A 25,663-nucleotide genomic window follows, 5' to 3' on the forward strand; every position below is an offset into this window, starting at 1 on the left:
ATATAGAAATTTAACCCTATATTTTATTATTGGACTAGGTCTCCTTTTCCGGACATACAGTTTTCCAAACAACATTATGCGTGAACTTTTTTGCCAATCTGGTTTGTGTATAAATAGATCCAGAAGTAGGAGATATATTTATGAAGTGTGTTACTGATGTGTAATTGGCTCATAGCCACAAATTAAGGTGTTAAATACAATTATTTTCCTTTAACCAGACAGAGTCGGACACGACTGATGCGACTTAGCAGCAGCAGCAGCATGTCCTAATCTTAGAAATATATTGTTTAATTGAGCCTTGGTTGTGTGTCTTTATGTCCATTTGTATTTATTTATTTTTTTTTCCTTTTTTTTTTCACTTTTTTTTTTTATTAAATTTTAAAATCTTTAATTCTTACATGTGTTCCCAAACATGAAACCCCCTCCCACCTCCCTCCCCATAACATCTCTGTGGGTGATGTCCATTTGTATTTAAAGAATAAATCTGCCATTATACTGCTAAGGGCATTCCTTATAAAACAAATGAGCAAAAAAAATGAGCAAAATTTTCAAGTGATAACAATATAGCAAAGTAACACGCTGACAAAGAGTTGGTTCCACTTTCAGAATGGTGGTGTGAAGAGCTCCTTGGATGTGCTCCTCATCCTCAAAAAACCAAACCTGCAAAACTATAAAAACACAACTCTGTAAATTCTCTGAAAATTACCCAAAAGGCAAGGAAGATTATCAGTCTACTAAAACTCAGTTAGGGCATCCAGAGTCTACATCCCTTGAGCCATGACCCTCTCCCTCCCTTCCCCACAGTAGCCTGGCCGGACGAAAGGTCCACTCCAAGCAGGTGTAGACAGGAATATGGGACTAGTGCTCCTCTCGGCTCTCAGTCAGGGGTTCCCGTCTCACAGGAAGGGCAGCCCACCAACATTTCTCATTCCTCCAACTCTGATGGAAGAGGCCAGATTTCTGATGGGTGTGGCTGAGATAGAGCTCCCTTTCCCCCAGGCAACTAATATTCACAGGACAGAGTTTCCATCCCATGCATGACAGACCAAGAACCCCGGGCCCCTGGTCACTTTCACCACAACTCACTTGTAGGGCAGGGAATTTCTGGGAGAGTCAAGCCAAGAAGACTGGTGGCTTTGTGCTAGACCACTAGTACAGAAATACTGGGTCCAAAATTCTGCCATTAGTGAAAAAGAGCTCCAAAACTCTTTCCCAAATAAGATGACTATTCAAAACAAAGTAGGGGAAAGTTCAAGTCTAAGGATGCTCTCAAAAACAGTAGCCCTTCTTCATTAAGAGCAACAAGCTAAATCATAGACCAACCGATTTACCAGTGAGAACCAGGGAAAGAGATAGATAAAGAACTGAATGAAAACCCTGGAGTTGAAAAGTACCAAAAACTCGAAAAATGTGTTAGAAAGGCTCAACAGTAGATTTGAACTGAAAGAAAAAAGGATTAGCAAACTTGAAGTTAGACCAATAGACAATAAGGGCCAGGCAGTGCTAGTGGTAAAGAACCCACCTGTTCATGCAGGAAATGGAGGAGACGTGGGTTCAATCCCTGGGTTGGGAAGATCCACTGGAGGAGGGCAAGTCCATCCACTCCAGTATTCTTGCCTGGGAAATCCCATGGACAGAGGAGCCTGGTGGGCTACAGTCCATAGGGTCGCAAAGAGTTGGACAATACTGAAGTGACTTAGCACAGCACAACCTGAAGACCAGAGATAAAAGAGTGAAGAAAAATAAGCAGAACATTAGAGAATGTGACATGCCTTTCAGCACACACCAACAGAAGCACGATGGGTATACCAGAACAAGAGGAGAAAACCAATGAAGCAGAAGAAAAATATTCAAGGAAATAATAGCTGGAAAGTGTTAAATTAGTTGAAAGTGAAAATGCAATCCACAGAATGGAGCAAAGGATACTCAAGCTACCGATAACAGAAGATTTGTATCCAGAGTATATAGAGAAGATTTATAACTCAACATAAAAAGATAAATGACTCAATTTTTTTAAATGTACAAAGGATTTTAATAGACATTTATCCAGAGAAGACAGACAAATAACTAGTAAGTACATGCTCAATATTATTAATATTTTTTAAAAAATTTGAAACCATGATGATATACAATTTCATACCCATTGCATGCATCCTCAGTCATGTCTGAATTTTTGTGCACTGATTGACTGCAACCTACCAGGCTCCTCTTTCCATGGGATTCTCCAGGGAAGAATACTGGAGTGGGTTGTCATTTCCTTCTCCAAGGGATCTTTCTGACCCAGGGATGGAACTGGCCTCTCCTGCACTGGCAGGCAAGTTCTTTACCCCTAGCACCGCCAGGGGATCCCAGGCTACAGTCCAAAGGCTTGCAAAGAGTCGGACATGACTGAGCAACTGAGTGGGCATTGCACGTTTTAGTGAGTTCTAAATCAGGAGAAAACATAAATCAGGAAATAAGTAAGCCTCAAATATATGGGTGTGCTACCTGAATTGGGGTAAGGGTCAGGGATATGCACTTAAAAATTTCTATATCAACCAGGACCAGGTCCACCAATATTTATTGAGAATTTTTAAAAGTGTAAAGAAGATCTTAAAAAATTATCCTAATCCTGACATAATATTGACCTTTTAGAATGAAATTTGTAAGTTTACAGCAGATTTAAGAATCGTTAAAAAGTATATGAAATTCTATTTTAGCTTCAAGTTATCTGTTAGGTTTATTATTTTAGTTATGCTGGAGAAGAAATAGTGTGAAAAATGTGATGACAACATCCCTAAAATCCTCATCTTGCTACTTGGCATCACTGATTAGATTGTTTTTTAAAAAAGCTTTCTTTTTCTTAAAAAATATTTATTCTTATTTATTTATTTATTTTGGCTCCACTAGGTCTTAGTTGTGGCGTGTGGGATCTAGTTCCCCGACCAGGACTTGAACCTGGCCCCATGCACTGGGGACACAACGTCTTAGCCATTGGACCACCAGGGAAGTCCAGGGACTTTTAATTTATAGATTCCGCTAGCTGGTTTAGATGCATGTGACTCTAGGCTTCATAATCACATTCACGTACTCCTTGCAGTTTATCTATTTATTTCTAAATCTATCTTTGGAGGAAGTAAGAAAAGGAAAAAATGTTACAACTGTGGTAGGCAAAGTAAGCATTGTTGTCACTGACAGAACACTTGAGAAATGCGACCAATCATTGATAAATATTTTTGGTGTCCAGTATGGGTACCTTTAGTAAAAACAAATTTTAAAAATCTATGTTTCAGACTCTATAAAGATTAAAAAATAACTTTTTCACTTTTCAGATATGGTCTTGCAAAGTGGTTACACTACAGACTATTTGTTTCTTGGGAATTTTATATATACGGTAAGATCATCCATGTAGATTATCACTTTTCCTAGTGTTTAATGAAACAATTGAAGCATTATAAGACAGCAGTGACTTTTCCAAGAAGGCACTGTTATAATGGTTGCATTACTTATGTTTCTAGAAATGTGAAATTCATATACATTTGTTGTTATTCATACAGGGGGGTGCTCTTTTGTGCCTTATCATTACATAAAACTTGCCTTGGTGATGGCTTCAAACCAGCCCATGAAAGTCTACCTTTCAGGGCTGCTTGTGTAGATAACTCACCATTATTTATTCAACTAGTCTCCAGTTTGTGGATGTGAAGGTTGTTTGGGATCCTTTGCCACTATGAACAATGCTGCAAAGATGATCCCTTATGCCCATGAGTAACTATATCCTAGGATAAATTTCTGGAAGTGTAATTTCTGGATCAGAGGGTATTGTGAATCTTGAAAAACCTTGCCTATTTATCCCTAGTGATAGAAGTATTTGCTTCCCCACCATAGTTCAAGGCCAGTAGGTGTGATCATATCACACTCTCTGATCTAGTCAGCAAAATGATAGTTTTGCAGTTTTTGCTTTGAGGGTCAGCACAGTCACAAGAGATTACAATCCACTTCTAATCTGAGTCAGATCTTCCACACTGTTCATAAAGAATATAAACAGAAGAGCTGAAGACATAAGCATGGATTTTCATCATACGGTACAGAGCTGCTAAATGAGGAACACTGATTGAAAAGTGTAGCATTTTCTCCATTACTAAAATGCAGCAAAACACTTAGCAACGTAATGACACCACAGCTCAGCAGACGTGGTGGAGCCACGGGGTGAGAGTCAGGAAGCAGGTGAAGAGGTGCAGATTCTGATGGAAAGTTTTAATACTTTCTCTCCAATCTCTTTCCCTTCCCGTTGCACCTGGCACCTCGCACAGTACGTTGTTGTCACTGTTTGTCTGAAAGCTGGTTTGGAGACGATGTCTTGGAATAAAGTGAGTATTTGTTAAGATATTTCCTCAATCTAGTATGGTTGTTGGCACGCTGATGTCCTTCTTCAGCTTCAGAAAAGTAACAAGCATTTTTTTTTCTGGTCTCCACATTTTACTTCTTGTGTTACATGTTTGAATGATGATTTAAACCAGAGGAAAGGCATACTAGCCATCTAATGGCTGTGGAATATCCATTTTCCTGCCTTACATTTGAAACAGATTCAATTTATCATGACATTAATTGAGACCCTTAATTCACTATTATCCAAGTACAGAATGATAAGAGAGAATTTAGCAAATACAGACAAAAAGAAAAATACATATTGCTTATTCCTTTCAGCGTCAATGATGCTGACATTTTGGCTTCTACTCTTTGTCTTTGTTCTATGTGGCCTCCCCCCACCCCTCTATAAAGACAAGATTATAATGTACCTAATATTTTACAAGTTGCTTTTTTTCACTTAATGACAGATCTTTAATATTTTTCCAAATTTTTAATTTTTATGCCTTATTAATTGATGGAATAATGTTTTAGCACATGGATGCTTGTTATTTCTATTACTTTATTTATTAAAAATTTTTGCATTATTTTTAGAATAATTATTTTAACTTTAGTTACTGTGAACGATATATAATCAATACTGTTATCACTACAGATGTACTTACAGATATGAATAATGATTTCCTCAGGATACTATTACAAGTGTAATTTCTGATAAGTTAAGCAGAATTTTAGTTTTTATGACATCAATAGTTTAAATAAATTGTATGTGTACCTACACACATATATTTACATCTATAAATAAGTTGTGTCTCAAGTTGTACTCAAAAAGTTTATGAGAGAAAATGAATTTTTACGTGTTTGTCACTTTTGAAGAACTAAGTTGATTCAGCCTATGATATATTCCCTTTCTGATGCAATCAATTCAGAGTTCTGACTGCCACCATCCCTACTGGACCCCAACACTAAGTTGGGACCAAGGAGTTATGAGCAAAAATATTTTATTACAAATCATAAGGCAATCTAATTGTATTATACCATATTCATGGAGCATAGACCATTTCTGTCATCTGCACATATTGAACCTCATTTGTGAATGAAGCAATAGTTCAAGGCCAAAGTATGCTTAGAACTACACAAGGTGTCCGGCCTAAGACGGATTGGGCACCTGCCTTCCAGCTCACCTGGGGGCTAAGAAGGAGTGGGGATGGAGGCAGGAGAGAGAAGGGCCTGTTTCTCACCTTTGTGCTGATGCTGCCCTGCCTACGGGGAGGGCCGAGGAGGCAGTGTCTTCACTGGGGAGAAGGGTGATGCTGGAAGTCACCGATCCAGTGCAGAAAGCAAGCAAGAGCAGAAAGACACAGAACACAGCTCTAAGCAGCAGTGGGGGCTGGCAGCCCTCAGAAGGTGATGATCCAAACAGAGACCCGTCTGAAAATACTCTCGAAGCCACACAGAAACACCTCACATTGCATATGATGCATGATGTCGACTCTAAGGGAACTCTTACAGGAAGACTCACTGCAGTTCTGAAGAGTCTGAAGTTCATAGCTTCAGACTGATCCTCTTCTCCATCAATCTGTGTTATCACAAGACAGAGTTCTGTTTACTCTAATCAGAGAAAGAATTGTTTGGATTAGAGGTTATTTTTAAGGAGTGTGAAAAAGTGCCTTTGAAAATGACTCCTAAACAAATAATATATACTCTGAGAAGTAGCACATTTGGGTTTTTTTCTCTATAGTTTTTGTTCAGAGATGACAAAGTAGTGAGCAGTTGCTCATTACTAAAAAGTAATTGTAAAAAGTACTACTAAATAATAAAAAGTAATACTAAAAAGTATTGAGGAAAAGAACCAAAATCCTATTAGGATAAGAGGGCTTCCTAGGTGGCTCAGTGGTAAAGAATCCTCCTGCCAATTCAGGAGACACAGGAGACTCAAGTTCAATTCCCAAGTTGGGGAGATCCCCTGGAGCAGGAAATTGCAACCCACTCCAGTATTCTTGCCTGGGATAGAAGAACCTGATGGGCTACAGTATATAGGGTCTCAAAGAGTCAAACATAACTTGACAACTAAACAAAAACAATTAGGATGAGAACATTTGATCTAGTCTAGCCAGTTGCCTTATTACGTATAGATAATACATCTTAGGCCTGCTCAGTTTAAGTGGTATACCCACTGTGGCCAAGGGTAGAACATAGGTCTCCTAGTTGTTTTCCTCACTATTCCCCTGCTAACACCAACTGCTCAAAGCAACAGATCACAGATCCACAGAAGGGTCTACTGTTTTAGCATCTATCACTGGAGAATCTGGTACCAGTTCTCAGACTCAGGCCTGGTCAGTGGTTCTTCAGCTACAGTCTCAGCCAGAATGGCATATACAGTTGATACGTGCACAAAACCTACCAGTTCCGGTCAGTCTAAGGATCACAACTACTGCCATTGTTCCACAGTTATTCACAATACATTCAAATTTTTATCTCTCAATGATTTGTATTTAAATTTTTTTTTTACTGTAAAGAACTTTATATTAATAAACAGACAGACGCCCAAGTCTCATTAAATCACCCACCAATTGTAATGAACCACATCTGTTGAGAGTTGATCTTTTTGCTGAAGACTCTGAACACCACTTGGCTTGGGTGAACAAGATACAGTTGTTTTTGATACTTGCCAGACAATGGCTCCTTGAGTTCATAGCAAAGTATTCTGAGAAAGATGTTAGGAAGTCTCAGATAGCAACAAATTGAAAAAGTATCAGCTTCTTCATATGAGAACTTATGGTGTGGACAAATGGATTTTGATAGTTGATTAATAGCGTTTTAAAAAATGTCCTTTCGAGTAGAGGAGGCTGAAACATTTCCCTGCCGCTCTTCTGTCTGCAGTTCACCCATTTGGCCATTTGGGGCAGCATAATGATTTGGCTGGGGTTTTTTGCGGTTTACTCCTCCCTCTGGCCCACTGTGCCTGTTGCTCCTGAGATGACAGGACAGGTGAGTGTGCTCTAAATCTCTCCCTCTCACTTTCGAAAGACAGTCTTGCCGGAAACTGGGTTTCTGTTTGATAGTATTTTTCTTTTAGCACTTTGAATTTATGGGCCCAATGTCTTCTGGCCTGTAGTGTTTCTGATGAGCAATCTGCTAGTGATCTCACTGAGGATCCTTGTATGTGGTGATTTACTTCTCTCTTGCTGCTTTCAAGATTCTCTTTTTGCATTTTGAACGTTTCAATGAAGGTGTTAAATTAAGTTAGTTAGTACTGTATTTAGGTTTTATATGCCTGTTTATTTAATTGTGACTGGTGGTAGAAGCAAGGTCCAATGCTGTACAGAGCAATATTGCATAGGAACCTGGAATGTCAGGTCCACGAATCAAGGCAAATTGGAAGTGGTCAAACAAGAGATGGCAAGAGTGAACGTCGACATTCTAGGAATCAGCGAACTAAAATGGACTGGAATGGGTGAATTTAATGCAGATGACCATTATATCTACTACTGCAGGCAGGAATCCCTCAGAAGAAACGGAGTAGCCATCATGGTCAACAAAAGAGTCCGAAATGCAGTACTTGGATGCAATCTCAAAAATGACAGAATGATCTCTGTTTGTCTCCAAGGCAAAGCATTCAATATCACAGTAATCCAAGTCTATGCCCCAACCAGTAATGCTGAAGAAGCTGAAGTTGAATGGTTCTATGAAGACCTACAAGACCTTTTAGAACTAACACCCAAAAAAGATGTCCTTTTCATTATAGTGGACTGGAATGCAAAAGTAGGAAGTCAAGAGACACCTGGAGTAACAGGCAAATTTGGCCTTGGAATGTGGAATGAAACAGGGCAAAGACTAATAGAGTTTTGCCAAGAAAATGCACTGGTCATAGCAAACATCCTCTTCCAACAACACAAGAGAAGACTCTACACATGGACATCACCTGATGGTCAACACCGAAATCAGATTGATTATATTCTTTGCAGCCAAAGATGGAGAAGCTCTATACAGTCAACAAAAACAAGACCAGGAGCTGACTGTGGCTCAGATCATGAACTCCTCATTACCAAATTCAGACTTAAATTGAAGAAAGTAGGGAAAACCGCTAGACCATTCAGGTATGACCTAAATCAAATCCCTTATAATTATACAGTGGAAGTGAGAAATAGATTTAAGGGCCTAGATCTGATAGATAGAGTGCCTGATGAACTATGGAATGAGGTTCATGACATTGTACAGGAGACAGGGATCAAGACCATCGCTATGGAAAAGAAATGCAAAAAAGCAAAATGGCTGTCTGGGGAGGCCTTACAAATAGCTGTGAAAAGAAGAGAGGCTAAAAGCAAAGGAGAGAAGGAAAGATATAAGCATCTGAATGAAGAGTTCCAGAGAATAGCAAGAAGATATAAGAAAGCCTTCCTCAGCGATCAACGCAAAGAAATAGAGGAAAAGAACAGAATGGGAAAGACTAGAGATCTCTTCAAGAAAATTAGAGACACCAAGGGAACATGTCATGCAAAGATGGGCTCGATAAAGAACAGAAATAGTATGGACCTAACAGAAGCAGAAGGTATTAAGAAGAGGTGGCAAGAATACACGGAAGAACTGTACAAAAAAGATCTTCACGACCCGGATAATCATGATGATGTGATCACTCATCTAGAGCCAGACATCCTGGAATGTGAAGTCAAGTGGGCCTTAGAAAGCATCACTACGAACAAAGCTAGTGGAGATGATGGGATTCCAGTTGAGCTGTTTCAAATCCTGAAAGATGATGCTGTGAAAGTGCTTCACTCAATATGCCAGCAAATTTGGAAAACTCAGCAGTGGCCACAGGACTGGAAAAGGTCAGTTTTCATTCCAAAACCAAAGAAAGGCAAATGCCAAAGAATGTTCAAACTACTGCACAATTGCACTCATCTCACATGCTAGTAAAGTAATGCTCAAAATTCTCCAAGCCAGGCTTCAGCAATATGTGAACCGTGAAAGTCCTGATGTTCAAGCTGGTTTTAAAAAAGGCAGAGGAACCAGAGATCAAATTGCCAACATCTGCTGGATCATGGAAAAAGCAAGAGAGTTCCAGAAAAACATCTATTTCTGCTTTATTGACTATGCCAAAGCCTTTGACTGTGTGGATCACAATAAATTGTGGAAAATTCTGAAAGAGATGGGAATACCAGACCACCTGACCTGCCTCTTGAGAAATCTGTATGCAGGTCAGGAAGCAGCAGTTAGAACTGGACATGGAACAACAGACTGGTTCCAAATAGGAAAAGGAGTACGTCAAGGCTGTATATTGTCACCCTGCTTATTTAACTTATATGCAGAGTATATCATGAGAAATGCTGGACTGGAAGAAACACAAGCTGGAATCAAGATTGCTGGGAGAAATATCAATAACCTCAGATACGCAGATGACACCACCCTCATGGCAGAAAGTGAAGAGGAGCTAAAAAGCCTCTTGATGAAAATGAAAGAGGAGAGTTGGCTTAAAGCTCAACATTCAGAAAACGAAGATCATGGCATCTGGTCCCATCACTTCATGGGAAATAGATGGGGAAACAGTGGAAACAGTGGCAGACTTTATTTTGGGGGGCTCCAAAATCACTGCAGATGGTGACTGCAGCCATGAAATTAAAAGACGCTTACTCCTTTGAAGAAACCTAGATAGCATATTCAAAAGCAGAGACATTACTTTGTCTACTAAGGTCCGTCTAGTCAAGGCTATGGTTTTTCCAGTAGTCATGTATGGATGTGAGGGTTGGACTCTGAAGAAAGCTGAGCGCTGAAGAATTGATGCTTTTGAACTGTGGTGTTGGAGAAGACTCTTGAGAGTCCCTTGGACTGCAAGGAGATCCAACCAGTCCATTCTAAAGGAGATCAGCCCTGGGATCTTTGGCAGGAATGATGCTAAAGCTGAAACTCCAGTACTTTGGCCACCTCATGCAAAGAGTTGACTCATTGGAAAAAGCTTTGATGCTGGGAGGGATTGGGGGCAGGAGGAGAAGGGGACGACAGAGGATGAGATGGCTGGGTGGCATCACTGACTCAATGGACGTGAGTTTGAGTGAACTCCGGGAGTTGGTGATGGACAGGGAGGCCCGGCGTGCTGCAGTTCGTGGGGTCGCAGAGTTAGACACGACTGAGCGAGTGAACTGAACTGATTTAATTGATATAGTAGTTCTAGATTCATAGGACTGCAGTCAGATGGATTCATATCCATGCCTTTCTTGACATCTCCAGGTTGTTTTTTTGTGGCGGGGAGGAAACTGAAAGCTGCTCTTGGTACTCATTGTTGGCAAACAAAAAGATTCTTATTGAAATGTCCCTTATCTCTGCTTATTTGCAGGGCAATATGGCTCTGGTGTGTCCACACTTTTGGCTGGGCTTTTTCATAGTCCCGATTGTGTGCCTGATTCAAAATGTAGCGTGGAAATCGTAAGTTGAAAAATGAAGTGGAAACCAGAGAATATATTATCATAGTTAGTTGTCCTTTACAATTGTATGGCTCTCAAATTAAACACTTAGTTTAATGCCACCCTGTGAATATTAAATGTCATGGAGCTTTTAAAGGAAGAAAATGCCCTTTGCTTTTTGACACTGGAGATTTACCAGCAATCAATTTAGGAAAAAAAAGTTGGAATTAAATGTATGAGAGGGAAATTTGGTAGAAATAAAGTTCATAATTTTTTTCTGAAAAGAGGTCCATTTCTTCACTCTTTAGTGTAGAAGTCTTATCTACTTTATAGGGAAAAAAATGTGATACCAGATGATCACAGATTAAGAATTAATGATAAAATAAGAACTAGAAGGGAAATATTGAAATTAGAAAGTCATTCTTTACTTTCAAAAAATTTGGCATAAGAGTCTTTCAAATCCAATTCTCCCAGAATATTTAAATATTAGATTGAAAAAAGTGTTAGACATTCAGTCATGTCTGACTCTCTTGCAATGCCATGGGCTGTAGCCCACCAGGCTTCTCTGCCCATGGGATTCTCTAGGCAAGAATCTGGAGTGGTTAGCCATTCTCTTCTCCAGGGGATCTTCCTGACCCAGGAATCGAACCCGGGTCTCCAGCATGGTAGGCAGATTCCTTTATTGTCTGAGCCAATATTATTAGATTTGTTGTTCAGTTGCTCAGTCATGTCTGACTTTTTACAACCCCGTGGACTGTAGCACGTCAGGCATCTTTGTCTTTCACCATCTCCCAGAGCTTTCTCAAACTCATGTCCATCACGTCAGTGATGCCATCCAACAATCTCATCCTCTGTCATTCCCGTCTCCTCCTGCTTCAATCTTTCCCAGTGTCAGAGTCTTTTCTAATAAGTCGGCACTTCACATCAGGTGGTCAAAGTATTGGAGCTTCAGTTTTAGCATCAGTCCTTTCAGTATATATTCAGGACTGATTTCCTTTAGGATAGACTGGTTGGATCTCCTTACTGTCCAAAGCACTCTCTAAGAGTCTTCTCCAACACCACAATTCAAAAGCATCAATTCTTCTGCACTCAGCTCTCTTTATGGTCCAACTTACATCCATATATGACTACTGGAAAAACCATAGCTTTGACCAGATGGACCTTTGTCTGCAAAGTAATGTCTCTGCTTTTTAATATGTTGTCTAGGTTGGTCATAGCTTTTCTTCCAAGGAGCAAGTGTCTTTAAATTTCATGGCTGCAGTCACCATCTGCAGTGATTTTGGAGCCCCCCAAAATAAAGTCTGTCACTGTTTCCATTGTTTCCCCATCTATTTGCCATGAAGTGATGGGACCAGATGCCAAGATCTTAGTCTTTGAATGTTGAGATTAATCCAGTTTTTTCACCCTCCTCTTTCACTTTCATCAAGAGGCTCTTTTTAGTTCCTCTTTGCTTTCTGCCATAAAGGTGGTGTCATCTGCATATCTGAGGTTGTTGATATTTCTCCTGGCAATCTTGATTCCAGCTTTGCTTCATCTAGTCCAGCATTTCTCATGATGCACTCGGCATATAAATTAAGAAAGCGGGGTAACAATATATAGCCTTGATGTACTCCTTTCCCAATTTGAACCCGTTTGTTGTCCCATGTCTAATTCTAACTGTTGCTTCTTGACCTGCACATAGGTTTAACAGGTAAGATGTCTGGTATTCCCATCTCTTGAAGAATTTCCCACAGCTTGCTGTGATTCACACAGTCAAAGGCTTTAGTGTGGTCCATAAAACAGAAGTAGATGTTTTTCTGGGCTTCCCCAATGGCTCAATGGGTAAAGAATCAGTTTGCAATGCAGCAGACACAGGAGATGCGTGTTTGATCCCTGGGTGGGGAAGATCCCCTAGAGAAGGAAATGACAACCCATTCCAGTATCCTTGCCTGGAAAATTCCATGGATGGAGGAGCCTGGAAGGCTACAATTGATAGAGCTGCTAAGAGCTGGACATGACTGAATGACTTTACTCACTCAGTCACTCAGATGTTTTTCTGAAATTGCCTTGGATGTTGCAATTTGATCTCTGGTTCCTCTCAGTTGGTTCAGTTCAGTTCAGTCACTCAGTCGTGTCCACCTCTTTGTGACCACATGGACTGCATCACACCAGGCCTCTCTGTCCATCATCAGCTCCTGGAGCTTGCTCAAACTCATGTCCATCAAGTTGGTGATCCCATCCAACCACCTCATCCTCTGTCATTAACTTCTCGTCCTGCCTTCAATCTTCCCCAGTATCAGGGTCTTTTCCAATGAGTCAGTTCTTCACATCAGGTGCCCAAAGTATTGGAGCTTCACCTTCAGCATCAGTACTTCCAATGAATATTCAGGACTGATGTCCTTTAACATTGACTGGTTTGATCTCCTTGCAGTCCAAGGGACTCTCAAGAGTCTTCTCTAACACTACAGTTCAAAAGCATCAAGTCTTTGGCATTCAGCCTTCTTTATGGTCCAGCTCTCAAATTCATACATGACTACTGGAAAAACCATAGCTTTGACTATATGTACCTTTGTTGGTAAAGTAATGTCTCTGCTTTTTAATATGCTGTCTAGGTTTGTTATAGCTTAACATCTGGGAGTTCTCACTTCACATATTGTTGAAGCCTAGCTTGGAGAATTTTGAGCATTACTTTGCTAGACTGTGAAATGAGTGCAATTGTGCAGTAGTTTGAACATTCTTTGGCATTGCCCTTTATTGGGACTGGAATGAACACTGACCTTTTCCCATCCTGCGGCCATCGCTAGTTCTATATTTGCTGGCATGTTGAGTGCAGCACTTTAACAGCATCCTCTTTTAGGACTTGAAGTAGCTCAGTTGGAATTCCATCACTCCACTAGCTTTGTTCGTAGTGATGCTTCCTAAGGCTTACTTGACTTCACACTCTAGGTGTCTGTCTCACACCATCATGGTTATCTGGGTTATGAAGATCTTTTTTGTGCAGTTCTTCTGTGTATTCTTGCCACCTCTTCTTAGTATCTTCTGCTTCTGTTAGGTCCATACCATTTCTGTCCTTCATTGTACCCATCTTTGCATGAAATGTTTCCTTGGTATCTCTGATTTTCTTGAAGAGACCTCTAATCTTTCCCATTCTAATATTTTCCTCTGTTTCTTTGCATTGTTCACTGAGGAAGGCTTTCTAATTTCTCCTTGCTATTTTTTGGAACTCTGCATTCAGATGGTTATATCTTTCCTTTTCTCCTTTGCCTTTTGCTTCTCTTCTTTTCTCAGCTATTTGTGAGGCCTCCTCAGACAATCATTTTGCCTTTTTGCATTTCTTTTTCTTGGGGATGGTCCTGATCACTGCCTCCTATACAATGTCACAAACCTCCGTCCATAGTTCTTCAGGTACTCTATCAATAGAGTAGATCTAATCCCTTGAATCTATCTGCCACTTCACTGTATAATTGTAATTGTAAGGGATTTGATTTAGGTCATATGTGAATAGCCTAGTGGCTTTCCCTACTTTCTTCAATTTAAGTCAAAATTTTGCAATAAAGAATTCATGATCTGAGTCACAGTCAGCTCCTGGTTTTGTTTTTGCTGACTGTATAGAGTTTTCCATCCTTTGCTGTGAAGAATATAATCTTTCTGATTTTGGTACTGACCATCTGGTGATGCCCATGTGTCGAGTCATCTCTTATGTTGTTGGAAGAGAGTATTTGCTAGACCAGTGCATTCTCTTGGCAAAACACTGTTAGCCTTTGTCCTGCCTCATTTTGTACTCCAAAGCCAAGCTTGCCTATTATTCCAGGTATCTCTTGACTTCGTACTTTTGCATTGCAGTCCCCTATGATGAAAAGGACATCTTTTTTTTTTTTTTTGGTGTTAGTTCTAGAAGGTCTTATTAGAAGATCTGAATTTTTTTTTTTTTTACTAAGTTTAACAGAAAGGGGGTGGGTAAAAGACTAAGGTGTTACAAATCCCTGTCTCCAATATTGAAGGTAATTTTAAATGTAAATGGAGAAGGAAATGGCAACCCAGTCCCGTGTTCTTGCCTGGAAAATCCCATGGATGGAGGAGCCTGGTAGGCTTACAGTTCATGGGATCACAAAGAGTCGGACATGACTGCGCAACTTCACTTTCACTTTAAATGTTAAAGAACTCATGAAATTAAAAAAAATTTTTTTTAATCTTTATTTGTTTATCTGGCTGCATTGGGTCTTAATTATGGCATGCTGGATCTTAGCTGTGCCATGTGAGATCTTTCGTTGCGGCACATGGATTCTTTAGTTGCGGCACACAGGCTCGGTATTTGTGGTGTGCAGGCTCAGAAATATCTAGGCTTTCACAGAGAGTCAGCACTGTTTGAGGTGGCTGCTTGCTAATTCACATTGTCCAACTCTGGAATGCTCTCGGGGCTTCCCAGGTGGCACAGTGGTAAAGAATACACCTGCCAATGCCGGAGACATAAGAGATGCGAGTTTGATCCCTGGGTTGGGAAGATGCCCTGGAGGAGGGCTTGGCAACCCTCCAGTATTCATGCCTGGAGAATTGCATGGACAGAGGATTCTGGCGGGTGATAGTCCCTGGAGCCACAGAGTCAGACACTGCTGAAGTGACTGAGCAACAGCAGCAGCAGCAATGCTCTCAGCTACCAGGAAAGTAGACGCTGCTGTCCACACGCAGACAGGACATGCTGCCTCGCATCCCTCCACACTGCTTGTAGCCAAGGGGTGTCCAGCTGTCATCCGGGAGGGGAGAAACCATGACTCCCAGTGTGCAGAGCTTGTGTCTTATGTCCCTTTTCTCTTTCCGTCTCTTACAGGATTAGAAACACCTGCCACAGAACTTTGCTGGAAGAGGTTCGGGAGATGGAAAGCAGTGGAGTTCAGGTACTTCGCAGAGACTCTGCACAGAGGTGAGGCAGTTCCCTTTATCCTGACTTTTGTGAAAAACCTGTTTCCCTTGCTCTTTCCCCCTCCTGCCCTTTCCCTCCCAGGGGTGTGGGGATTGACCCGCCATAATTTCCCAGGTCTTCTTGGCCTATTGAGCATCGAATCCCCAGCAGGGCAGGCCCCCCTTCTGCTGCACCCCTCCATGGTCTTCCTTTCAATCAATGGCTTCTTGGCCCCCAATCCTGAGATCCTCCTCACTTCCTCTTCCTCACATCCCACGCCCCCTGTTCCTCTCATCAAGACTTTAACCACTGCATGCATACCAGCTCCAGAGAGAGATCAGTTCCAACTGCTTGACATAAGCTGGGAGCTGTCCTGAGTGAAAGGACCATGGGTCTTCTCAGTTACCATGTCAGACGTTTGTTCTGGGCTTTCACTGGAGGCCTGGGCATGACCTGGAGTTTCCAGTCAGTGTTCTCTGAATCTGGAATGTTTTTGCAGGGGTTCTAAGGCAAAGAATCAATCTTTGGAATATGCTGAATATTTAAGTGCTTTGTTAGGCTTAAAGGAAAGGATGGAAAGCAACTGATGGTGTGGCTTGGGTAGAAAGACCCCAAAGCACATTTAAAAGTTCTAGGGGGAAGCAACATTGTAGTACAGGCAAATTTAAAGCAAATGAATGGGGTGATTAACCAATATCCATGTATTTGGCACCTACTGAGTATGTAGGTCAGTTTTCATTCCAATCTCAAAGAAAGTGAAAGTGAAGTCGTGTTCAACTCTTTGTGACCCCATGGATTGTACCCCACCAGGTTTCTCCGTCCATGGGATTCTCCAGGCAATAATACTGGAGTGGGTTACCATTTCCTTCTCCAGAATCCCAAAGAAAGGCAATGCCAAAGAATGCTCAAACTACCGCACAATTCCACTCATCTCACACACTAGTAAAGTAATGCTCAAAATTCTCCAAGCCAGGCTTCAGCAATACATGAACTGTGAACTCCCTGATGTTCAAGCTGGTTTTAGAAAAGGCAGAGGAACCAGAGATCAAATTGCCAACATCCACTGGATCATGGAAAAGGCAAGAGAGTTCCAGAAAAACATCTATTTCTGCTTTATTGACTATGCCAAAGCCTCTGACTGTGTGGATCACAATAAACTGTGGAAAATTCTGAAAGAGATGGGAATACCAGACCACCTGACCTGCCTCTTGAGAAATCTGTATGCAGATCAGGAAGCAACAATTAGAACTGGACATGGAACAACAGACTGGTTTCAAATAGGAAAAGGAGTACATCAAGACTGTATATTGTCACCCTGCTTATTTAACTTATATGCAGAGTACGTCATGAGAAACGCTGGACTGGAAGAAACACAAGCTGGAATCAAGATTGCCAGGAGAAATATCAATAACCTCAGATATGCAGATGACACCACCCTTATGGCAGAAAGTGAAGAGGAGCTAAAAAGCCTCTTGATGAAAGTGAAAGAGGAGAGCGAAAAAGTTGGCTTAAAGCTCAACATTCAGAAAACTAAGATCATGGTATTTGGTCCCATCACTTCATGGGAAATAGATGGGGAAACAGTGGAAACAGTGTCAGACTTTATTTTGGGGGGTTCCAAAATCACTGCAGATCGTGACTGCAGCCATGAAATTAAAAGATACTTACTCCTTGGAAGGAAAGTTATGACCAACCTAGACAGTATATTCAAAAGCAGAGACATTACTTTGCCAACAAAGGTCCATCTAGTCAAGGCTATGGTTTTTCCAGTAGTCATGTATGGATGTGAGAGTTGGACTGTGAAGAAAGCTGAGTGCCGAAGAATTGATGCTTTTGAACTGTGGTGTTGGAGAAGACTCTTGAGAGTCCCTTGGACTGCAAGGAGATCCAACCAGTCCATCCTAAAGGAGATCAGTCCTGGGTGTTCATTGGAAGGACTGATGCTAAAGCTGACACTCCAATACTTTGGCCACCTCATGTGAAGAGTTGACTCACTGGAAAAGACCCTGATGCTGGGAGGGATTGGGGGCAGGAGGAGAAGGGGACGACAGAGGATGAGATGGCTGGATGGCATCACTGACTTGATGGACATGAGTCTGGGTGAACTCCGGGAGTTGGTGATGGACAAGGAGGCCTGGCATGCAGCAATTCATGGGGTTGCAAAGAGTCGGACACGACTGAGCGACTGAACTGAACTGAGTATGTACCATCAATAGTACTAAGTGTGATGAGAATGAAGAGTGGCTAGAACTCTTGTACAATCAGTTTGGATAACTGGTCATTCTAATCCTAGGATAGATTTAAGCAAACATCTATCCTGTGACCCTGCAGCTCCATTTCTAGCTATTTACCCAAGAGAATTAAAAAAAAATATATGTGCACATATTCAGATACATACATGAAGCCTCAATCAGATTCAACCCCTAAAATATTTCACTGAGACTCATTAGCAAATTATAGTCTGCCAGGCTCCTCTGTCCATGGGATTCTCCAGGAGAGAATACTAGGATGGGTTGCCATTTCCTTCTCCAGGGTATATTCCTGACCCAGGGATTAAACGCAGATCTCCTGCCCTGCAGGCAGATTCTTTACCATCTGAGTCACCAGAAACTCTGTTTTATATACATATATATATATATATATATATATATATATATATATATATATATATGTATATGTAAAACTGTGAAAAATCAATGAAGAGAGACTCCTCAAAGCCACAAAAGAAAAGAAGTTAATGACACAAAAGGGGATGCCCATGAGGCTATGAGAGGATTTCTCAACAGAAACCTTCCAGGCTGAGAGACAGTACAGGGTGTCATGCTGAAGGAGAAAAAAAAGTACCAACCAAGAATACTTCACTCAGCAGAGGTATACTTCAGAAGTGGAGAAGAGATAAAGAGTTTTCCAGACAAGCAAAAGCTGAAGGCATTCATCACCACTAGACTGGTCTTCAAAGGGGTACTCCCCTGGTGGTCCCGTGGTTAAATATCCATCTTCCAATGCAGGAGACATGGGGTTGACCCCTGGTCCGGGAAGATTCCACATGTTACAGGGCAGCTAAGCCTGTGCCCCACAGCTGCTGAGCCCACACACCACAGTTGTTGAAGCCTGCGTGCCCTAGAGCCCATGCTCCATGGCAAGAGAAGCCCCTGCAATGAGAGGCCCACACACTGCAGCTAGACAGTAGAGCCCGCTCGCCACAACTAGAGAAAAGTCCACAGGCAGCAACGAAGACCCAGGGCAGCCAACAAAAGAAAGAGAAAGAAATGCTAAAGGGACTTCTTTAAGCCAAAGCAAAAGGGCACTAAGAAGTAAAAGGGAAAGGTGTGAAAGTATGAAAATGATAAAGGTAAATAAATAGTAAGATTCAGAATAATCTGATGTGAAGGTGGTGAGTTTAATCACTTATAAACCTTCACTAATGTGAAAGTTAAAAGACAAAAGTAGTAAAAATAACTAAAACCACAATCATTTGTTGATGGATACATGAGATTAAAATATGTAAATTGCAACATCAATAACCTAAAGCCCTGCAGTTGTTTGTTTTAGTTGCTAGGTTGTCTCAGATTCTTTGTGACCCCATGGATTGTAACCTGCCAGGCTCCTCTGTCCTTGGGATTCCCCAGGCAAGAACACTGGAGTGGGTTGCCATTTCCTTCTCTGGGGGATCTTCCCAATGCCAGGATCAAACCCATGTTGGTAGAAGTGTAAAGTTTCTAAGTGCACTCTAACCTGAGTTTTTATCAACTTAAAACAGACTGTTACCAATATGAATTACTTTGTGTAAGCTTCATGGTAGCCACAAAGCAAAAACTTATATTAAATACACAAAAGTAAAGAAAGAGGAATCAAGCTTATCACTACAGAAAACCATCAGCTCACCAAGGAAGAGAGCAAGAAATGAAAGAGTTGTAGGAGTTCAAGATTCCTGGTTCTCTCACTGTTGACTTTCCTCCGCGGTCCCCCAGTCAGCCTTGGGATCTGGAGAAGCTCTCATGCCCAGAGCTGACCTGTCTTGACGTACATTGTCAAGAGTCTCAGACCGGGACTTCCCTGGTGGTCCAATGGTTAAGAATCTGCCTGCCAATGCAGGGGACACGGGTTTGATCTCTGGTCCGGGAACTAAGATCCTGTATGCTGATCCCTGGTCTGGGGAGATTCCACATGTCGCAGGGCAACTAAGCTCACACTCTGCACCTGCTGAAGCCTGTGCATTCTAGAGCCCGTGCGCCACAAAAGGAGGAGTCACCACAGTGAGAAGCCCGCACGCACAAAACTGGAGAAAGCCTGTACAAAACAACGAAGACCCGGTGCTGTCATAGACAAATAATTTGAAAAAGAATATTGAACCACTCTAGATGATGGCTTTGCTGCAAGAAAAGGAAACTGGGGCAAAGAGTTTGAAAATACATGCCATAAGATCTCCAAGGTACTCTCAGAGGCCTGAGAAAAGCAGGACATTCATTGTCCAGTTCAGCTCTTTGGAGGAAACAGTTAGGATGGCTATACATGAAGCAGTCATGTACAGATGTGAGAGTTCGACCATAAACAAGGCTGAGTGCCAAAGAATTGATACTTTCGAATTGTGGTGCTAGAGAAGACTCTTGAGAGTCCCTTGGACAACAAGGAGATCAAACTAGTCCATCCTAAAGGAAATCAACCCTAAATATTCATTGGAAGGACCGATGCTGTAGCTGAAGCTCCAATACTTTGGCTACCTGATGCGAAGAGCCAACTCATTGGAAAAGACCCTGATGCTGGGAAAGATTGAGGGCAAGAGAAGCAGGTGACAGAGGATGAGAAGTGGGTGACAGAGGATGAGATGGTTGGATAGCATCATCAACTCAATGGACATGAGTTTGAGTAATAGTGGGATATATGTATCTGGGCTATAGTGAAGGACTGAGGAGCCCAGCGTGCTACAGTCCATGGGGTCACAAAGAGCTGGACATGACTTAATGACTAAACAACACAAGAGATGCTCACAGCAAAATGCTATCTTAGAAGAAGCATCTTGCTGAGAGTCTCCGGATAATATCCATTTTGTTTTAAATGTAAGAACATTCTCCAAGTGGTAAGGAAGTTTTCTTTTTTTTACTTTTACCTTGAAATTTTTTTTCCTCCAAAAAATCCCTTTAAATCTGGTTCCCAGGTGGCACTAGTGGTAAATACCTTGCCTGCCAATGCAGGAGACACAAAGATGCAGGTTCGATCCTTGGGTTGGGAAGATCCCCTGAAGTAGGAAATGGCAACCCACTCCAGTATCCTGGCCTGGAGAATCCCATGGACAGAGGAGCCTGGTGGGCTACAGTCCGTGGGGACACAAAGAATCAGACACGACTGAAACAACTTAGTACGCAACGAACTACAGCCAGTCTGTGTTTGATTTAGGTCCAAGGTGGAGGAAGTAAATCTCCAAAGGTCCGTGAGTCCCAGGCCCTGTCAGGTGGTCTTCCGGAACAACTCTGTTGATCTAGGTGCCCCACGTAAGTCACGCACACAACATGGAGATGCCACTGACTCATAGAAGGATGGGCGGTTAAAAGTGAGGTCCTGCTCCTTGAAGGCACATGATGAGTGAAATAAGCCAGACACAAAAGGACAAGTACTGTGTGACCCCACAGACATGAGGTCCCCAGAGCAGTCAGAGTCTCAGAGGGCGAGCAGGGTTTCCAGGGGTGGCGTGAGGGGAGTCTCAGGTCAGGGAGGCAGAGAGTTCCGGGGCCAGAGGGTGGGGGTGTCTGCACAGCCTTGTGTCTGTTCTTAGTGCCACTGGACTGGACACTTTGTATCCTTAAGGTGGTAAACTTTATGCTATATGCATTTAACCACATTTTTTAGGAGGTGACTGCCTGAATTTTTTTAAACCATTAATGCAAAATGAGACCATTTAAAATGCGAACACATCTTCATTTTATAAGGGTGGGGCTGTTTTCATATTTTTATTTTTCACAGCCCTCCGTGTTTCTGCATGTAGAACATTTAAGATAAAGTGAAGGACAGTGGTTTCTCCTCCTTTGGCAGTTTGCATTGCTGACAGAGCCTGGACTTGTGCTTGGGAAGGGGAGGCCTCTGTGCTCAGAAAATCTTCTCAGGGACTTGCTGCCACAGGGCACTCCCTCCTGTCCCCACAGCCGCGCAGAGAATCCATGACACCTGAGAAGTGCCAACGCAGATTCCGCCTTGAGATTCTGGGTGGATCCATCCCGAGTGAGAGGAAGGTCGTCCCTGGGAATGGGAAGCCACTGATGCCTGCATCCAGTCCAAGACTGTGGTGAAAATGGCCTAAAACTGTGGTGCTCCATGCACCATCCGTAACCCAGGAGCAGAAGTGTCACCCGGGAAGTTGCTAGAACTGTTGGCTCTTGGGCCCCACTGCAGACTCACTGACTCAACCCTCTGGTGGTAGCACCCACTCTAGTTGGAGAACCGCTGGTCCTGCCTTTGTGCAGGGTACCAGGCTTCTTACCAGCTCTGAGGTGGCTCTCCATGCAGAGAAGGCTGTGGACCACCACATCCCTCTCTCCTTCGACACACAAGCACATAAGCCAGTTCACAACACCTGGGCACAAGTTAGGTTTTCCTCTTCTAAAGAGCATGGCCACTCACAATTAAATCCACTGTCAGCAGTGAGCCATGGTAAACCTTGGGAGCGTGTGGAAGCAGCATGCGCTCACTCTGGGTCGCGCTTTAATCTAAATGTATTAGGATTGTTCAAATGTGCGACTGCTCTAGATCTGATCTGTCAAGGTCAGAAGTTAGAGAAAAGCGAAAATATTCATCAGCTCTCCTCATTGCCCCACAAGAGCTGGTATCGTTTTCAGAAATGATTCTAGGATTGATTCTCCCAGAGAGAGAGAGTGCTAGTCAATGAGTTATTTCCTCTGGGAACTTCTACCCATGACCCTGTTATTCATGTCAACTCAAGTAAACCACTTTTAATACTTAGTTAAATCAGCTAAAATTTAAAAGAGAGACATTTCCAGCATGATGGACTTTTTTTTTTTCACCAAGTTTAATATTAATATTGCATATTGTCCCCCAGCATGTTTTCAGCTTCAAAACTCACCTTTCTGGGTTCCAGTTGTAGGTTTTAGCCAAGACTCAGACTGTTCCAGAGCCCCTTCCCTTGAATGGTAGTGGGAAAATGTAGTGAGGGACCTGTGGGTCCCCTCTTGAGATGCTCAGACTGGGCTGGGCCACAGGCCCATAGAGACAGACATGAGCCCCTGGGCCCCTTGGCCAGGCTGCATCCTCTAGGACGTGGCTCTCAGGAGCATCAGGCACCACATCAGAATCCTTGGGAGACCTTTAAAAAGCACCCAGTGATGTTCAGCCACGCAGATCCATTGGCCCCAGAAAGAAGGATGCAGAAAGGGCTTCGTCAGTGGTCCTGATGCAGCTAGGTTTGCAGACTGCTCTATCGCCAAGCCCTCCCCAGACCTCGCCACTCTCCCTGCCTCAGCCATCCCTGCCTGAGGTGGCCAATGTGTTCCAGTTGGGGAGGGGTTTTGATTTCTGTCACCAGAATGTTCACTGTACATATTTACCTTCTAACAGTGTCCCCATGCTTTGCTCTTTCAGATGGGTATGCGTTTTCTCAGGTAGAACGAGCTGTGATTTCTCAGGAAGAACTAGTCCGATCTTACGACACCACCAAAAGCAAACCCCAGAGGACTTTTTCTGCCACCTTTGAGTAAGGGCTGGGTTCCCAAGTCCTACCCTTTTGTGTTCGTTCTGAGGACAACTGCAATGAACCAATGCTCCTCAACACTCCTCCTGTGACTCTGTGACTCCTCCTCCCTCCTGTGACTCTGGCCAGTTTATTTCTATACTGATTAAATCACTATCCTTGGGTATAAATGATGGGGAGCCCTATATGCTGTTTCTTAATTTGTCTTCAATGTTTTACTTGATTTATTTATTTTTCCTGTAGCTGTGAGATGATTTATCAGTTGAGTCTGAAGTATAAAATTACAAAGTATTATGTTTCACCAAAATTTAAACTTTGGTACAGGTTGTTTTGGGGAAAAAAGTCAAGGATGTTATGTTGCATAATAAGCTTGTCTTACTTTATTGGAAAGGGGTCATGCAGAAAAGTCACAGACTAAGGGGCACAGGCAGCATATAAAACATTTTTCTAAGCAGAATGTCCTGCCCTGTCATGTTGGAGTTATATCTGATGAGTATGAGATGTGCACCATATTCTTGGTTTCAATGAACTCATGTAACGAGTATAGTGTAGACGGATCTTGAGCCTCAAAACCAGGTGTGCAAGAAAGACTGTATCTCATTCTCCCCTGATTTCCTCACACATCAGGGACGGTAGAAAATTCAACCTCGTTCTTTTTTTTTTCACCCTCAGTCATTCTTATGATTCTGCCTCAGGTGTGTATGAACTCTCCAGGGTTTCAGATGCTGCAAAGCACTGGGCTCCTTCATTCTTCCGTCATCTGCCCACAAAGGTCACTATTAAAGACATGTGCTTTCTTTTGGCCTGGCCATTTTATGAGGCTTCTGTGCCAGGGATAGGGCACTGGAGCCTTTGAGGAGCTGGGACCCCCATGCCCACAGTCTAACATTTCTGTCTTAGGGCACACTGTCTACCCAGTACACTCTGAGGGGACAAAGAGATGTCTCTCAGATCTCTGCTGTAGTCCAAGGTAGAAAGGCCCCTTCCTCAAGCCCTGTTCTACCCCTTGACTTTTTAGAAGTGAAGACCAAGAATTCTTGTAAACTATGTCGATTTTCTGTGCTGCCGAAGACTCTTCTGAGGAAACAAACAGAAAATCCTGAGACCTGTTTGAATGGAAATGAGACAACAAGGAAAACACTGGGAGAAAAGCCCATAAATACCTCAAAAAGTTATCCACAAATATATAAAATGTGGTATAGCCATAATATGGAATGTTATTTGGCTGTAATAAGAATGAAACACATACAAAATGGATAAACCTTAAAAACATTATGCTAAGTTTAAAAAAGCCAGTCCTAAGGGGGCTCATGGGCTTCCCTGGTGGCTCAGTGGTAAAGAATCCACCTGCCAATGCAGGGGACATGGATTCAATTCCTGGGTCAGGAAGATCCCCTGGAGGAGGGCATGGCAGCCCTCTCCAGTATCCTTGCCTGTGAAATCCCATGGGCAGAGGAGCCTGGTGGGCTAAGCTCCGTGGGATCGCAAAGAGTCAGACACAACTTAGTGACTAAACAACATCTAGGGGCCACATACAACACGATTCCATTCACAAGAAAGTCATAAGCAAATCTATAGATGTAAAGGAGACTAGTGGTTGCCAAGGTCTGGGGGTGGAGGGGTTGAATGGAAGGTGGGGCGATTGCTCAGGGGCACAATGTGTCTTCTGAGGGTGATGAAAGTGTTGTACATTTGAATGATGGTGGTAGTTGCACAGTTCTGTCATAGTCTAAAAATACTGAACTATGTATGCACTTAAGGGTGGATTTTCTGGTATACAAATTATATCTCAATAAAACCATGAAGTTTTTAAATCACCTATTTCAAAAGTGATAAATTCAGAAATTTCAGAACTACCAGGTCCATGCTTTTATGTGTTTGTAGCAAAAATTTATTATGCAGATAGTACAGGCTGCACAATTTGCTAGGGGACCAGCAGGAAACAAGGAAAACAAGTTGCCTGACACCATGCAAGTTACAGTGTGCTCAGGGAAAAAGTATTACATGCCTACTTTACTTTGACAGCATCTCACCTGTTCCCTGAAAAATATCCTTTCTCCAGCCAGTGAGGCTTACTGAGAAAAGATTTCCTGACCAAAAACCAACCCAATGATGGACTATCCTATGTTAATCATTTGGGAAGATGTCTTGTTCTAAAGCTCCTTGTTAAAGCCTCATTTCTGGGCAGGAAGCCTTTTTGGGAGGCTTCTTTGTAGAAAGGAACTTATTAATATTAAAGACATGTGTGGTCTCTTGCTGGCCTGCGTTTTCCAAGGCTGGTTGCTCAAGCTTTCCGTCCACTGCTGCTGTTTGATTGGTTTCTTAAGAACTAGGACACCAGGTGGTCTG

At 42.3% G+C, this 25,663-nt stretch overlaps 1 protein-coding gene across 1 annotated transcript in view; it reads left to right on the top strand.

The window, feature by feature from the left end:
* Positions 1–25,663, top strand: part of LOC138089024 (phospholipid-transporting ATPase IB-like) — a 112,381-nt gene that overhangs the window by 60,128 nt on the left and 26,590 nt on the right. Inside the window, exons 29-34 of the mRNA XM_068984359.1 lie at positions 3,312–3,373; positions 4,290–4,346; positions 7,228–7,335; positions 10,676–10,764; positions 15,547–15,613; positions 23,226–23,317. Coding sequence (XP_068840460.1) covers positions 3,312–3,373; positions 4,290–4,346; positions 7,228–7,335; positions 10,676–10,764; positions 15,547–15,613; positions 23,226–23,317 — 475 coding nt within the window. The remainder of the gene's footprint in view (positions 1–3,311; positions 3,374–4,289; positions 4,347–7,227; positions 7,336–10,675; positions 10,765–15,546; positions 15,614–23,225; positions 23,318–25,663) is intronic.

This window comes from Capricornis sumatraensis, chromosome 12 (genome assembly GCF_032405125.1).
Source record: "Capricornis sumatraensis isolate serow.1 chromosome 12, serow.2, whole genome shotgun sequence".
Classification (NCBI taxonomy): domain Eukaryota; kingdom Metazoa; phylum Chordata; class Mammalia; order Artiodactyla; family Bovidae; genus Capricornis; species Capricornis sumatraensis.